This window comes from Engystomops pustulosus, chromosome 7 (genome assembly GCF_040894005.1).
Source record: "Engystomops pustulosus chromosome 7, aEngPut4.maternal, whole genome shotgun sequence".
In the NCBI taxonomy this organism is placed as follows: Eukaryota; Metazoa; Chordata; class Amphibia; order Anura; family Leptodactylidae; genus Engystomops; species Engystomops pustulosus.
In genome coordinates this window covers 91,675,729-91,693,746 of record NC_092417.1, presented here as the reverse complement: position 1 = coordinate 91,693,746, position 18,018 = coordinate 91,675,729, and the positions used below count along the sequence as shown (strand labels likewise).

The 18,018-nt window shown below is 42.4% G+C and overlaps 1 protein-coding gene across 3 annotated transcripts in view; it reads right to left on the bottom strand.

The window, feature by feature from the left end:
• Positions 1 to 18,018, bottom strand: part of TDRD12 (tudor domain containing 12) — a 103,874-nt gene that overhangs the window by 30,881 nt on the left and 54,975 nt on the right. For all 3 annotated transcript variants that reach the window (XM_072117227.1, XM_072117226.1, XM_072117228.1), the window contains exons 17-24: positions 10,392 to 10,449; positions 8,169 to 8,270; positions 7,624 to 7,812; positions 4,404 to 4,560; positions 4,190 to 4,317; positions 2,695 to 2,883; positions 2,410 to 2,538; positions 1,322 to 1,439 (exon numbers count right to left, since the gene is read on the bottom strand). In XM_072117227.1, coding sequence (XP_071973328.1) covers positions 1,322 to 1,439; positions 2,410 to 2,538; positions 2,695 to 2,883; positions 4,190 to 4,317; positions 4,404 to 4,560; positions 7,624 to 7,812; positions 8,169 to 8,270; positions 10,392 to 10,449 — 1,070 coding nt within the window. The remainder of the gene's footprint in view (positions 1 to 1,321; positions 1,440 to 2,409; positions 2,539 to 2,694; positions 2,884 to 4,189; positions 4,318 to 4,403; positions 4,561 to 7,623; positions 7,813 to 8,168; positions 8,271 to 10,391; positions 10,450 to 18,018) is intronic.

The following is an 18,018-nucleotide window of genomic DNA, read 5'->3' as shown; positions in this document are numbered from 1 at the left end:
TAGCCAGCTGCCCCCCAGGATATAGCCAGCAGCCCCCCAGGATATAGCCAGCAGCCAATGTCCCGAGTGTATAGCCTGCAGCCAATGTTCCCCAGTGTATAGCCTGCAGCCCCTGCTCCCTAGTACATAGCCAGCAGCCCATTTCCCCTAGTATATACCCTGTAGCCCCTTCTCCCCTGTAAATAGCCAGCAGCCGCTGCCCCCCCAGAATAAACCATGTAACCACTGCCCCCCGTATATAGCCAACAGCTTATGACCCCCCCAGTATATATCCTGTAAGAAAAAAACAAAAATGGGCACTCCCCCCCCCCCCCCGCCCCCAACCAGGCGGTCCTCTTTTACCCATTCAATCTGTGGCTTTGGCTTCAGCTCCGTGTCCCTGGGCGGTCCGTCGCATGCACCATGATGGCAGCGCACACACTAGAATGTCAGTAAGCAGTTGACGTCACTCCAGTATAAGCCAAGTTAGGTTTTTTTCAGTACATTTTTTGTGCTGAAAAACTTGGCTTATACTAGAGTATATACGGTTGAAGTACGCAGACAAAATGTTTCAACTTAGGCCCAGTACGCAGCAGAGGTCAGAAAAAAGGTCTGTGAATTTGGCCTTAGAATCTGCGTCACAAGGTCAAGGTCAGTGAGTTAGCCAAGGCATCCACATGTTGCAATTAAAGCCCACAATGAAAAGTGGTCTGCTCAGCGATTATGGTTAATGACCACCCTTCCCCATCTATATAAAAATAGCTATAATGAAGCAAAAATATTTGCATACTGTGTTATCAAACTAGAACCAAAAAACATTCCTAAAAAGTCAAATAGAAAATATTTTAAAATAAGAATACTGCATATAAATTAAACTTTATAAAAAGACATCTCTAGCCAGAAAAAAAAAGTTATGGACATTTAAACACTGGGCAATGGGACTCTTGCCTTACAGGTTCTTACAATGAACATTTATAACCAATCATGTCTTTACATCCTCGTACAACCCTATAGATTCAAGATGTAGTGGAACATACAACCTTAGCTCTATTTAAGCAGGGTTTGGGAGTTCTGTTCTGCTGATTAGTGGGTTTTGTTCAATTTTTTTAAGATGGCGGGGCTTATTTTAAAATGCACATCTTAATTCATCTAAATTAACATATTCTGCAATAAACCGCACCAATTATTTTTATTATTAATAAAGTAAGTCTCCGTTGAACCATTAAAAGGTCCAAATGTCATGAATCCACAAGTGTCAACTGACAGCATGCCAGGATTCTCTTACAACCCATATAGTAAAGCGGAATATGTAAAAATGTAACAGAGTAACAAAACATCTTACCCAAAACCATTACTGTCCTGCGGCTAAGTGACTTCTTCCACTGCTCCAGAATATGGCTGAATGTATGCACAAGACTTTTATGTAGCAATAAGCTGTACACTGAAGCAGACTGCACTGCCTATCGGAGACAAACAAAAACATAATATACAAGAAAGATAGAAGCCTGCATTTTGCACAGAATGTGGATTCTAATAATCTCAGTTTGTGTCAGAAGACTAACACTTGTAATGGGTTAGGTTGATAAAAAAAAAAAAATTGTCAAATGTCAAACTTCTGAGTTTATAAAAATACCTACAGCGTATTAAGAACATTACAAATAATCTTAAAGCAGTACCATTATCAGACCACATCATCATAGACTGTAAGCTCTTGTGAGCAGGTCCCTCACTTATATAGTTCCATATGGCTGTTTGTACTCTGTAATGTAGTATTTTATTTGCAAATGTCCCCCATGAGTAGTAAAGCTGTACAGAATATGATGGCGTTATATAAATAAAGATTATTATTAGACACACAGCAAGCAACCGCACACGGCCTGTTGCTTGCATCCTGTAATATGATGAAGCTCTCTGGATGCTTTACTTTACTTCCAGGCTGTAATGATCAGCTGTAAGGCGTCTGTAATAAGGTTTTATTGATAATCCTTCTTCCCACTGGAGTAAAAAGTTTTGAAAATCCAATTGTCACTGGGACAAAAAAAATTGTCTGGAGCTAAAATGCTAAAATATACAGTTCCGACTATCATACAAATTCAACTTAAGTACAAACCCACGTACCTATCCTGTACATAAACCAGGGACTGCCTGTAGTGCGTTTTCACAAGCATTTTTTCAGCGTTTTAGTTCACCCCTGATCCGATGCCATTTCAATTAAAAAAAAAACTGCATCAAATCCACATCAGGATGCAGATTTTAACATAGACATCAAATAAATGTAAAAATCCACAAGGATGAACAATAAAAGTACATGTTCCATCATTTTTCATCACCCTCAATTTAATTCTACTGTACTATGATGCAGATATTCTGCAACATGTGGAGATACCCTAGTAAAGATGTGTATGCAAAACTTTAAAAATCCACACCAACCTTGTGCACTAGTTCTGCCTCATCATCATTTTTAGTGAAAATTATGATTTTCTGGGCATTGATTGGTGTAAAATCTAAACACTGGAGCAACACAGACATTTTCTCACAGTTCAAGCATAGTTGTATGACCTAAAAGAAATAATGGAGGTTAGTACAGCAGACGGTAAATGGTAAGTAGACCCATTAAAAAACAAAAAAGATCTTCAGAATACATTAAGCATAAACAAGGAAAGTAACAAGACACACAACCGTTACCCCCACTACCAAGAAAGAAACTCTGCAGACCTGCTGGACATTGGCAAACACCGCTGCCTGCTCCATTCTGGTGATTACAATGCGTGGAGTTGACGTGTACTGCAGTAAAAGCTGCATGTCCGGAATCCACTTGCTTCCAACGGCAACAATTTGCTGAGGTGTACCATCCCTGTTTTCAGCAGTAACTATTTTCTTATACAGCTGAAGGATTTCCAACATCTGAAAACAGAGAAGATCTGCAATGCATATTATATATAGACACATAAAAGAAATTGCTGCAGACTGGATCATTCCAAGTGAAGTCCAGCTACACAGTAAACTGTAGCATGCATCATTATGGGCAATGGATGAAAAAAACAAACAAATGGGTCACCAGCAGTACAAACCCCACTGATCAACTCATTTCTTGGACAAGTCCCCCTGGAAACAAATGGCAACCACGTTAAGAAGATGCACAAAGAACTAAGCTTTTCTTATAACACTTTTTACATGGTGACAGTAACTTCCAGTAGCTATTAGGTTGAAGTCTCAGACAAAAGACTCATCAGAGCAAACACTCTTGGGGCTGATTTCCACAAACATAATGGGAACCAATATGTGACCGCACCATTTGCTGGCGCATATCGGTCACTATTTATGTCTATGGCACAGGGAAATATAGGACATGATATGCTCTGCTGTATGGAGAAGGGAGGGTCAAGCAGCACTCTTCTGCACAGTAACATGTGCATGTACCCTTTGTGGAATCCACAGATTGCAACGGTCAATTTCATTTTTAAGTTGCTTATAGCATAGCTATATTGGGGTAGATTTAGTTTAGATTCACCCCATAACATATAAATGCATCCAGAAAAACCTCAGAAAATATTAATGCAATTTAATTAATAATTGTAATAAGTGCATGAGAACACAGTTATTGCTGGTTGTCTTAGGTCACTGACCTCTGCCGAGAATAGACATTGTACAGCTCTTTGAATGAGCGCCATAGCTGGACTCTGCAGACTTCCCCCTCACTACATCACTAAAGACTATCTTTATATTTAGTTGCACATTCTAGCTTTATCATCAGCTTTATGTAAAGGACATATATGGCATCATGTGTTCTCTTATGTCATCAGCCACATGTGTATTTAGATTGTGAGGGGCAGTCCCAGGATTTCACTATAAATAATAAAGTTTATTTGAAAGCTCTGGATCGAGATGGAGCACTAAGTAACACATGTCACCTGTGTCTCTGTATCTACCCCCACCATCTCCCCAAGGGGGGGGGGATGGTTCCGTTCTCTCTTTATGTCTGTCAGTCAGTCTGTTTATCTAAATCTCATACCCACAGATAACTGGTGTTAGTCATTGCAGCATCAAAAATATACATGGAATTATGTATAGACACTTATGTCTCAGCTTTGCATTTTCTTGAGGATGAAAGCCCTAGTGTCAGACTTGCCAGTGTCCACATCACAAGATTTTATGTGGAAGGGTGAACATTTACTTACATTGTGGAGTAAAATCAAAACCTTAAGCTCACCTCTGACCCTGCCTTGGAGAACAGCACATCCACTTCATCAAAGACCAGATGACACAGACGAAGGAGGAGAAGTCCATGATGCTCCAAACATCTCAGCATACAGTGTGGGGTGGTGACAATAACCTCACCTGTCCACATAAGTAAGGATTTAAACTCAACCACAACATAAAAGAGATTAGAAAAAGATGACTAAATGCAATTCATTTAAACTCACATTGCTTTCTAAAGTTAAAGCTTTCAATGTCTTCTTTTTTATGTCCAACCAACAGCAGCATAGGACCCAGGGGTCGCATGTATTTACTAAATTCCTTTAACAAGTTGTACACAGCGTGAGCTTTGTTCCATCCAGGGCAGATGATCACTGCATGAGGCTGCAAACAAATCAGATACAACAAAACAGAATTTCTGGTTATTTACACAAAACCTACTGCACAAAAAACTTTGGACTCCTCTGGTTTGAATGCCAGGTTTGATGATTACAGTATCCTGTAATGATCTTCCACAACATAGCAAAAGAACATTTTTGGGGCTCAAACCCTCAAATAATGTAGTCGTAGAGATGATTTCTAAACAAGACGATACTAGAGGGGTAATTTTGTCCAATTATTCTTATTTACAGGAAGCCCACCTTAACCCCTTAAGGCCGCAGTCATTTTGTAGCTTAAAGTGTAACCGTCATTTCAAAAAACTTTTGATTTGTTGTAGGGCAGGTAATTTTAAGCCCTTTTGCAATTGGATTAGTTACCCGAATCTTGCTCCTTCCTCTTGTATTCTGCAGACTTCCCCTAGATGGCAGTGATCTCTCATATGTCTGTTACTATGGACATTCCGTCTTCATAAAGAAGCTGAGACTAGAAGGAGAGACACGCCCCCATACCCCTCCCTGCACACAGCTGATCACCTCATGTCTCACTGCCCCAGCACTGAGACATGTGCAGAGAGAAGCCCTCACTAATGTAGTGACCAAGCACCTACATTCTCATCTCTCCTCAGCTTTCCCTACACTTGTGTATAACAAATAATCCACACAGACAGAAACTGCAGCCCCCCTCCCCCCATCACCTCACACAAGGAAGTGGCAGGAGAGACTCTCCAAATCTACAAGCTGTGCCCTCATGTGCTGTCCTGGAGTATTACTTAGGTAGGTAGATAGATAGATAGAAAGATAGATAGGAGGGATAGATAAATAGGAGATAGAAAATATGAGAGATAGATAAATGGATACTAGATAAATAGCTCTGGTGTCATTGGTCAGCAGCAGGTGCCCCTCCATCTTGCTGATTGTAGTTTTTTGAGAGCTGGAAACCCTGGTTGCTATGGGCCAAAAAAAGATACAAAATAAAGGACTGAGAGGGAAAATACTTTGAGGAATGATTCCCAGGGACACCTGGAGCAGAATTATGTATTTTAGTTTTTTTTTTTTTTGCTATGAATGCTTTTACTTTAAGGCTCAGCCCCATTTTTTGGATTCTGACTTGTGACGCTTTATATGGTTACAACTATTGAACACTGTTACTTAGCAAAGCGATTCTGCACCCCTCAAGCTATCAGAAACAGTTTTTAGGAAGATTGTTAACCCCTTCATAGTAATTAAATAATGGAGGTGAAATTTAGAATGGTCATATTTTGTCAGTTATACATTCATTTAACCCTAACATTTACACATTTCCAAAAGATAAGAGAAAACCCTTCTTACAAGTACAGTACGAGTACAGAGACCCCCCTCATGTAGCCATTACTTGTTTTATGGGTGCACAGCGAGGCGCAGAAGGGAAGGAGCGCCCCCGGAAGCTGCCAGGATTTTAGTTCTCATGTCTCCTTTTGTAGGCTATAAAATTTATAGGGCTTTTCCTTTATTGGGGCCATGTGACAGTGTTTTTTTTGTGGGATGAGATGCTATTTCCAGTGTTACCATTTTGGGGTTGGTACCCAAAACACACTAGCTTTTCCCAAAGTACAAACACGGCAATTTAGGCAGTAACAAACTTATTGCTACCAGAATCTTTGAGCTCCAATCCGACCCTGTCCACACCTTCTCACTCTTCAGATAGGACCAGGCAGCACAGGATGAGTCACTTTAAAATATCAGGGCACTAGACTGCAGGAAGGTGCCATGTCTGGCAAACTCTGTGCCTGGGAGACAGTCTGCGTGCCCACAGAGAGGTCTCCGAGTGCCATCGATTCGCCACCACTGACCTATTGTATAGACTAATAATCATGTTATCTTTATTCTAGGGGTCAGTAAGATTACGGGGATACCATACTTGAATACTTTTTCTTAAGTTTTACTAAATTTGCCAAATAAAACCCTAATGCTTGTTCATGATAATACTCCGCAATACTGATGGATTGCAGGGTATTGGCTGTGTCAGCCTATCACATGCATAGGCTCACACTGCATTTAAGATGACGTCACAGAGGCATCTCACAGGCACTGCCTACAGGCAGCCCAGGGGGCCCGATCGGACCGCGGGGCTGCCAGGGTAAAGTTCAGCACCCCACGAAGATGGCGGATGGGGAGTGGAGGTACTGGACGAAAGCTCTAGATCAAATATACTGTTGGGCGTACCCCACTAATTTGCTTGTTGGGTCATGTATATGATCTTACAGTGCTGGAGAGTCACAAGCTGGCAGTTCTACGACTACTGCACGTAGCTAAAAAATTTATTGTTTCCACTGGAAAGATTCTGAACTGCGTCCAATATATACAAGTTTGTATATAAAAAAAAGGAATTCTCTTTAGAGATTCAAAAGTATTTGGGGGCTATGGCTAGACGTCCCAGGGTTGGCTCCACTAACATTCACTAGATACAGCATATTCAGAGGGGGAATAGGATAGAGATATGGTTCTTCACAAATTGTGCCGGGAAATGCCACCTGCTCGTGACTCTCCTGTATTACAGCCTTGAGAATTGTTGCTTGTTTTCTAAACAAAGCAAACATAAGCTGCTGCATATTGTGGACTACCACCTATATACCCTGCTAATCAGCTTGTCAAATTACAGATGAAGGAACCTATGACTACTGGGACTCTCTAAGAGTTGAGGACTATCAAACTCACTGGGATGGGGGGGGGGGGGGGGGTTGTTATATTGTACTGATGGTTTTTCTTTGTGTCTTATCTCTGTATATTGGAAATGGAAAACAGAGATGGTAGTGGTCTTTAATAAATCTTTATTTGATCAAAAAAATAAATACAAATATTTAGGCAAGTAACTTCGGGACCAAAGTGATGACGAAATGTTATTGCATATTGTAATGTGTTTGGGCATTAGTGAGGTTATCCCCTACACCCCTGATCTGGAGAATGGAGTCCAATCATCTATAATGGGCGAGACTTGTGGTCAGTTCTTGTGATCAGTGGGGTCCCAGCAGTCGGACCCGCACTAATTGCCTAGTTATACCCTATCCTGTGGATACATAAATGTTCTCACCCCCAGTCTTGTTGGCAGTAATTTGTAGATCACCGCTGCACAGCTCAGATAACTCAGAAGAGGAGGAAGGTAATATACGGGATTTGACCCATCAGGAGATATAACAATAGTATCAAACCCCTCAGCAATAGGTGCCCAGCAGTAGGACTCTGTTAGATTTGGTCCATCGTAGCCACACAAAATCAGTCGCTGAAAAACACAAATGAAAAAAATTCTGACTTCACATTAATGTTTTAATGCAATACTTTTCCTAAATGATAAATAAGAGCATCCTGCTAAAATCCCATCTGAACAAGACAGTTACCATCTCCCTCAAGATCAGCACAGTTTTCTCCTTGAATACAGGGCAGCTAGGGATGCTCTCCCATTCTGGATGAGTCTTACATGGCCTTCTACAAATCTCCATTCTTCTTCCAAAATCAAAATGACACTGCCTTTTTCACAAGCATCACCTGTACCACTACTAACATAGTCACAAGAATACTATTTTATGTAATATTATTAAATATTCTACCACCTTATCAGTAAATAGATACCAGCTATACCTTTTTAATATCTGCACACAAGGAGGTCTCTTCAAGGCTGGAAACAGGCGCTAGAGATGTGCTGGCAAATATGGCACCATCAGGATTAATTATTTTTGGTGGCTGCAAAGAAGTTATTAATATTGAGAATGAAAAAGCAACTCTTAAGCGGCAGCACGCTAAAAATAAACGTCATGAGAACAAATGTCGTAAACACCATGTTCATACTATTTTCAGAATTTCCATTATTTATTCCAGTTAAAGAAAACATGGTTGATAAATAAACTGAATTAAATTTAACATACCATATATACTCGAGTATAAAGCGACCCGAGTAGAAGCCGAGGTACCCAATTTTAACACAAAAACTGGGAAAACCTATTGACTCAAGTATAATCCTAGGGTCGGAAATGCTTTCATCACAGCCTCCAGCCAGTATATATCCGGCAGCCCATGTCCCCCAGTAAATAGCCATCCTCCTGCCCACTAGTATATAGCCCGCCCCCTAGTTAATAGCCAGCAGCCCATGTCCCCCATATATAGCCAGCCCCCTAGTATATAGCCATCCCCCGTCCCCGTAGTATATAGCCAACAGCCCCCTGTCCCCTAGTATATAGCCAGCAGCCCCCTGCTCATTCGTATATAGGCAGTGCCTGCCCCCTTGTATATAGCCAGCGCCCTATGCCCAACCCCGGGGGCGGTCGTCTTAAAGGTGAGGATACAGGGTTTTTTTTCCCCCATAGACTCCATGTATATACGGTATACACAACAACTAACATCTAAATATCTATGTAGCAAAAAAAAAAAAGAAGAAAGGATTGGAGCAGCACTTGTGAAAATTCATCCAGGTGGCAAATCTTCAGAAGTGGCCGTTCAAGCCACATCGCAAGCCACCAGAAAAGTATAGCAAAAGAAGCGAAGTTTCGCTCATCAAGCTTGAGAATGAAACGTTGCTTTTTTACTATGGTGGAATAAAGGAATACTTTTTAAGGAGTGCTGCTTTGCTGCTATTCTTTTCTGGTAAATATCTTTGTATAAATATCTTTGTATAATCTCTCTCTGTCGCTAGCTATCTACAAAAAAAAAAAAAAAACACACACATAAGGAATGATTGCTTAACTAAACGGATGGCATAAAATTTACAGTGATGTCAATTGGGATTTTTAATGAATATATTAAAAGGGGTTTGCCCATGAAAGAAAAGTTCTCAAAAATTTAATCCCATACTGAAGCTTTACACAATAAAGATAATTTTAACCCCTTACAATTTTACAATTTGCGGTTATAGCTCCTGCAACCCAGTGATGGTCAGTGTAAGATTCCAGAGTGTGAGCAGGGACTCTCTAACAAGACACTCTGTGTCCCCCTGTGCTATGAGATGCTAAGCACTAACAATGTGCTTAGATTATCAGGCTACAGGGTTTATCTACACTTTTATTTAGTTTCTGAACATTCTACCAGCTTCTGACATATAGAAAAAGAGAAAGGAGACAGATCAGACATAACGAAACCCATGAGAGGACATAAAACACAATGACACTCTGCTCCCTCAACTAATCAATAAAACACACAGTCAGCTCTGATATTAAGACCTTATCTGTCTGTAGAAGAAATATGGTCGTATCCAAGGACAATGAAAAGTGTATACACCAGGACTGATAAAGACAGTTTGGAATTATATCTGTGAAATGCTCCATCTTTGTGAATAACAGTGAATTAGAGAATGTGTTATTTTGTTATTCTGAGTATATTTAAGTATCTTGTCATGGGGGTATAGCCCAGTACCGTTCTTCACTACTAAGTTTTTTTTTTTTTTTTTACTCGGTAGGTTTGAACGGTAGTGTGAACTGAACCCATCTAGTGAAATAAGAGTATATTTATTGCATAATAGATTAACACTTAGTAAGGGTACCATTCAGATTAATTTCAAACTGATCTCTAGTCGGTTTTTGAAACAAGTAAATCTATAACTAATGACAGTGCACCAAAATATAAGAAACATCCCACTATCAATATTTAACATGACATCCAGTACAATCTGGCATAATTCATGTACAAGGTTGGATGTAGCATGTAGAGAAATATCGCTGGTTCATGCCAAGCACATGCTTTGAAGTGTTCTGAGGGGACAACAATGGAGGATGCTTGTATTAGGCATCTCCTACATATAACTGACATATACATTGTAAAACAAATCTATGCCAGCTGCTATTGGTACATACAGAGGATGACAGATCAGTGTACCTTTTTAGACTCCTCCTCCGGTAACTGCATGGGTGTAGGACTTAAAAACTGAAGCAGCCTGAAAAATAAATGAAACTTTAAATAATTATCTTTTTTATATGATAGATAGATAGCAAATCCTCATTTAACCCCTACGCGCAGCAGGGCGTTATAGTACGTCCCTGCGGGATTCCCGCACGGGGACATTCTATAACGTCCCGCTTCTGGCACCGGCTCACGAACAGCTGACACCGCGCTCTAACACCCGTGATCGGAGCCGACTCCAGTCATAAGTGTTAACCCCTTACATGCCACGGTCATGCTTGAAAGGTGTAAGGGTCGAGCTGCAGGAATTCTGCGACATCTGGAACATCCCGACTCCACGACTGGACGACTGGGGGGACCTTCCCCCCCAGATGCGACAAACGCAGAATAAGACCCAGCTGCAACAGAAGAGACGAAGGCCGCGAACCAGAGCTCCATCCCAGGACTCTTATGATTAGAGAGGAACATCTGCTGAACATATATCCTTTATAGTTATTATACGTGTTTGCAGGGGGTCTTATGTTTGCCCATATTTGCATTTATTTGGGGTACCTTTCCCCTCCTTTGTGAATTCAGATGTAATTTGCACAAGGGCACCGGGGTTAGTGTCTCGATAGTTAGAGTTATATCTCAGTTTCTATTTTTGTGTAGAACTACACTTGATGCCTTTTTCTTTTTTCCTCTATTAGGTTCTATTGCCACGTTTTTCCCCACCGAGTGGGTCTACTCCGGATCCCGCCCTCTGACCCTGGCATAGGGTTGATACCGGAGGTGGTGAAACCGGTTCAGCTGACTATACTCCCCCATCTTAGGGGTAGACCAGCTGAATAGACCTGCACTAGGGCCAGGAGATTCTCCTCTCCCTGGTTATAGTATTAGGAATTTATCCTGGTTTTCTTATTACCCCCCCCCCCCCTTTTTTTTTTTTTTTCTCTCTCTCGGGGGGGTTTTTTGTTGTTTTTTCTTTTTTATCTGTCTTGACTGTTTGTCTTGTGGAGTGCAAGGATTGTCCTTTCCCCTGTCACCCCCCCCCCCTGTTGCCTCTACGGGTTTCTCTGACGCTCTAGGCTTCTGTACACTGACACCCTTTAGTACACTCACTCTAGGGCTTTAGGGAGAAAAGACCACACTTAGCCTCTCCTACCTCCCTCCCCCCCTCCTAACACAGAACTTGTCCAGTTACATCCTATTCAGGGGAGACAGCGTATCTTGCCCAAGAGTATTGGTTAGCTAACTCACCATGGTTCAGCTTTTGACATTCAATGTAAAGGGACTCAACTCAGCTCGCAAGCGACGTCTCACGCTTAATGAGCTAAAGAGGAGTAGAGCAGATGTGGTGTTCTTGCAGGAGACACACTATGATACGACGGGGAACTTTAATTTTGCTAAGCACCTTTACCCGGTATCTTATATGGCATCTACAGAGAACAAAAAAGCAGGAGTGGCGATCCTGTTCTCCACCTCGTGCCCCATAGTGCCTGAGACAGTAACTGCGGATCCCATGGGCCGCTTTCTCATTGTTCAGGGCAAAATGTTCGGCTCGCCTGTGATTTTATGCAATATTTACGCACCCAATTCATCGCAGGTCCGCTTCATTACCAAGGTCCTGAATAAAATAGCCAGACTCCCAGCAGCACCCCTACTGATAGGAGGGGACTTCAATGTAATCTTCTCAGAAAATATGGACCGGCTGGCTATCGACCCCAATCCCGCCACTAGATCACAGAGCACTATTTCAGCGGCTTTCCGTAGAGTCATCAGGAGGTTTGCTTTATATGATTTGTGGAGAGTGGGCAACCCGGGCGACCGCTCATTTACTTTCTACTCTGCACCACATGGCACCCATACTCGTATAGATTACTGGTTTGGAGACATCCAATTCTTGCGAATGATGCATTCCGCAGAGGTGGGAGACATATCGTGGTCAGACCATGCGCCAGTCCTATTACAGCTTAGTGAGGGCCATACCACAACGAGGGCATGTCATTGGCGTTTAAATGAATCCCTTCTTAAGAAACCCCTGATCAAGGAGGAGTTAAATGGAGCACTACGGGAATATTTTCAGCTTAATGAGGATTCAATCCCCTCTATCCCTATGATATGGGAAGCTCACAAGGCGGTCTTCAGAGGCCATTGTATAGAACAGGGAACCAGATTGAAAAGAAACAGGGTCCATCTGGAAAAGGAATTGAGAAAGGAGATTGGTAAGCAAGAGGCAGCCCTATTAGCCAAACCCACTAGGAGGAGACTCCAACAGTTAATTGAGGTTAGGGAGCAGTTGCGAGAGGTTCAGACTCAAGAGGTAGAGAAATTACTAGTGTTTACTAGGCAACGGTATTACGAACAGGCCAATAAGCACCATTCTCTCCTAGCGAGACAATTGAGAGAGAAGAGAGAGCACCAAACTCAGACCTTCTCCCCTGTGGTGCTGCCACATATGACAAAAGTATTTAACGCGTTCTTACAAGGTGAACCCATGCCTACAACTTTCACCCATTCCTATATCACCCTTATCCCCAAGCCTGGGAAAGATGCAACCGATTGTGCTAATTATAGGCCGATTGCACTTCTAAACGCAGACCTAAAAATATTCACAAAACTACTGGCCAATCGCCTGATTCAGTGGATTCCTCAGGTAATCCATAAGGACCAGGTGGGCTTTGTACCTGGACGACAAGGTGGCGACAACACGAGGAGAACAATTGATCTTATCGATGTAATTAATAAGCAAAAAGATCAGGCCCTAATTCTCAGTTTAGACGCAGAGAAGGCGTTTGATCGCCTCAGCTGGCCCTTTATGTTTCAAGTCCTGGAACACATAGGAATAAAGGGTCCCTTTCTCCAGGCTCTGAGGGAGTTATATTCAAATCCCACAGCAGAAATTAAGCTCCCACACGCGTCCTCCCCACCTCTGCGGATCAAGAATGGTACACATCAGGGTTGTCCACTCTCTCCCCTCCTCTTTATTCTTTGCATTGAACCCTTGGCCTCCATTATCCGTCTAGACCCCAATATCCATGGCGTTATGGTTAGAGACAAGGAATTTAAATTGTCGTTGTTCGCAGATGATATCCTGCTCACCATCACTCAGCCCCTAATCTCCCTACCCAACCTACAAGCGAGGCTACAACAATATGGCCGTCTCTCGGGCTATAAAGTGAACACCTCAAAGACGGAGGCATTGCCCCTCAATTTTACCCAACCGCTGGTAGACCAATTGAAGGGCACATTCAGATATAACTGGAAAGCAGATACTATCAAGTACCTGGGGATACTCCTGACCCCCTCTTACAATACACTGTATGGGCAGAATTTTCCTGGTAGTTTTCAGGAAATAAGGACTCTCCTTAATAACTGGAACAGTCTCCCCCTCTCTCTTTTTGGCAGGATAGCAGCGGTCAAAATGACTATTCTGCCTAAGCTGCTGTACCTTTTTGAAACCTTGCCAGTAGCGGTGCCGTTGGGCATCAATATTGCACTTTATCTGGGCGAAAAAGAGACACAGAGTTTCCAGGTCTGTTCTACTCTCTCACAAATCCAGGGGCGGCCTATCGGTGCCGGACATAACCAAATACTACTGGGCAACACACTTGAGACGCATTCCTGCATGGTCCACCCTACTGGCATTCTCTAAGTGGATGGAGATAGAGAAATTGTGGCTGGCCCCTTTTCATCCTAACTCCTACCTTTGGCCCAAAGAGGCGCCTGTGCTGCCTGATTCCCAACTAGGCCCTATCTCATTCACGATTAAGTTATGGAGGGCCTGTTTGGCCAGGTTCCCATTGGTGTCCAAGTGCTCCCCTATGCAATCCTTTTTACACACTCCCCTCATGCAACAAGCTGGGGCTGGGCAGGAAATTAAACCCTGGCATGAGAAGGGTCTATTTAGATTTGCAGATATTGTGGATTACCGCGATAGGAAGATCTTGCCCTTTGCAGCCCTACAGGATAAATTCCATCTCCCACAGGCGGCCAATTTTCACTACATTCGAATTAGACACTTTTTACAATCCCTGGACAGTGCTGAGACAGTCTCGGCACCCACTACGTTTGAACACATTTGCAAAACTGCGACCCAAACATCTGGACTCATATCAGATATCTACATGATACTACTTCATCCCAGCCCAGACGAGCTCATTGCACACCCGTATATGGCCAAGTGGGAGAGCATAGTGGGGGGGCCGATATCTCAGGACACTTGGCGACTGATTTGGCATAGGGCGGCTAAGACCTCCTTGTGTGCTACACATAAGGAGAACCAGTACAAACTGTTGATGCAGTGGTACCATACCCCATCCTTGCTGCACAGATTATTCCCAGACACACCAGATACTTGCTGGCGATGTGGTTCAGTTGGAGGTACTCTTCAACACATCTTCTGGACGTGCCCATTGTTGCAGCCTTTTTGGCATGCAGTAAAGACTCTCCTTCGGGAGGTCGTAGAGGTGGATATCCCACTCTCCCCATTATTTCACTTGCTGAACGTCTCTCCACACCCCATGGCCAAGGCAACCACAAAACTGAGCTTACACATTCTCACAGCTGCGAGATGTCTGATAGCGCAGTTTTGGAAGAGACAAGCCCCCCCCCTCCCGAATGGATCTTCTCTCTAGGGTTAGAGAAACTCGCAGTATGGAATATCTGACCGCTTCCCTGAATAATCGTATTCCACAGTTTGACAAAACCTGGGATCGATGGGACCGCTACTGGATTGAGGAACGAGCAAGAGGAGGAGAGTGACAGGGCCATCCTTTTAGTGTCTTCCCAAGTGGTAATTGTTGTCGTAGTGAGTATGAATGACTTTGTCTTTGTCCGTACCCTTTTTCCCAACCTCTTCAGCATGGTTAAGCATTGATATGATGCCATCTTTGGTATTTGTTTTAATATAGTAGGCATATGTTACTGCTGGATTTTGCATTATGATACGCAAACAGGATATTTACACTGTTGATACTCCAAGGGGAAATGGATCCCTTCTCTTTTGTCTTTTAATTATTTTATTATTGGAAGATTTTTATGTGATATTTGTACATGATAACTTGTTTGTTAAATATTTTTGAAAAATAATAATAAAAACACAATTATATAAAAAAAGAAAGGTGTAAGGGTCTTCCCCCTATGGATTGGATCCCACATGCCGCTTACCGGGGGATCCGGTCCTCTTCTGGGCAGCCCCGAGGTCTGCCAAGTGGCAAGATGCCATGGCTGGTTCAAGTTTTAATTTGTAGAATTAGAAGTTAAAAACACTAAACATTACAATAAATAAACATATAAGCCCCTCAAATGTCACTTTCCTATAAAATCACTCAAAGTATTAAACCACAAACACACAAAAAACCCCCCACATATTTGGTATTGCCGTGTCTGTAACAATGTCTATAATAAAACAGAATCGTTACTGGAACTGCAGGAAAACGCTGAGGGAAAAATGCAAAAAACATTCCGAAAAAAGCTAATTTTTAACGAATACCTTCAACAAAAATGCTCTAAAAATTGATTTTAAAAAGTTACGCACTCTAAAATAAAACCACTTAAAAGAACAACTCTTCTCGCAAAAAATAAGCCCTTAACCAGATTTGACAGCCGAAAAATAAAAAAGTTATGCTTGTGAAAAGATGGTAATGCAAAAATGAACAAGATTTTCTCCAAATTAGTTTTTATTCAGTAAAATTGAATAAAATACACGAAAGCCCAAATATTTGGTATTACTGCATCTGTGACAATCTGCATAATAAAACAGAATAGTTATTGGACCCGTAAAAAACAACTCCAAAAAATGCTCAGAAAAACGAGAATTTTTCATTAATACCCTTAAAAAAAGGCTCTAAAAAGTGATTAAAAAATTTTATGTACTCTAAAATAAGACCACTAAAAAGAACAACTTCCTACAAATTATTTTAATTTCATCCACCAACAAAGAGTTAATAAAATCTCACCTATTAGCTATAGATGCCCCAAAATTATGTACCAGAAAAGTGCATCTCATGTGGCAAAAAATAAGCCCCTATAGGTCCACATTAAAAAAAGAAAAAATAAGCAGGTCTCCCAGATTTTTCACACTACCATAAGGCGACCATAACTAAAGTGGTACTAGATCTGACAAACCGCAATAGCGGGAAATTATGGGTGGATCTGGAGTGCTCCCTCCTTAACAAGGGGCATCTCCCTGACCTGTTCTGGCTTCCCCCTAGGACTGATTGGGATCCCTATAATATTTCACCACTAATGATGCACATTTTAAAAGTGTGGGGTAAATTTGCCGCCAGGGTTAAACTTATTAATGTTCCCGGTCCTCTTTCCTCGACTCTGGGATTCCCCGGAATGCCGGAAACCTTAAAAAACTGTCCTCTTTTACTAACGACAATGGCCGTCATAAGACTTTGGGAGAGATACTATCCACAACAGGGATACGGCCCCTAAATGACATTCTAGGAGGTGGGAGACCTTATCCTGGGGTATGGCTACATTATTTACAACTACGCAGTGCTATTCAGGCTCTGACCTCGGGGGGAACCTTGCCATCCACACCTACGGCATTTGAATCTATTTGCAAATCAGGCAAACCGACGCCTCATGGAGTGTCTCTAGTCTACGGGATGCTGTCGGGGTGCGAAGGGGAGGACCTGGCACTGCCCTACATGAGGGCTTGGGAAGCAGAGTTGGGTAAAACTTTCACTAAAGAACAGTGGGAGAAGTCCCTTCTCCTAACGCATAAGTTGTCTGTGTCTAGCAGAATCCAGGAAACTAATTTTAAAATCTTTACCAGGTGGTACAGGACCCCCTCTCGCTTGCACAACATGTTCCCTTCGGTCTCTAGTATCTGCTGGCGGTGTCACAATGACAGGGGCACCATGCTTCATGTCTGGTGGGACTGTGGAGTGGTGGCAGCAGTCTGGAATGCCATTTGGGATCTTTATAAGCAGTTATGTGGCTCCACAGGGAGCATCTCCCCTGATATTGCCTTGTTGTCAATGCTCCCAGGAAGGTTCAGAGACATCAAAAAAGGTCTTCTACGTCACTTTATAGTGGCGATGAGATTGGTGATCCCCAGGTTGTGGAAATCCACCTCTCCACCTACTAGATTACTGTGGGTGGAAGAAGTGGACCGACTGAGACGTATGGAGGAGCTGAGAGCATTAGACAACAATCAATACGATGTTTTTCATAAAATTTGGTACAAATGGGAGACGTTCAGGAACTCACCCGCTTTACTCCCTTGGATCCAGAAGGCTTAACAGTTGGTTTCGCTGACCCAACAACAGGGGGCACCTACCCACCCTCGAGATGTAGTGATGGATCCCCTGTCCCCTCCTCTCTTCCCTCCCTCTCTTTCCTACCCCCCCCCCCCCTTCTCTTTCATTTTTAGCTGTTTGGTTAAATTTTAGGTATGTCCAGGTTTGCCTTGCTGAGCTTAAGACCTGCATGCATATGATGTCATGACATACCGTATATTCCGGCGTATAAGACGACCTGGTGTATAAGACGACCCCCCTACTTTCCTGTTTAAAATATAGAGTTTAAGATATATGCACCGTATAAGACTACCCCTTTTCCAACGCATACAGTAGTATACAGCACAGCCCCCAGTAGTATACAGCAC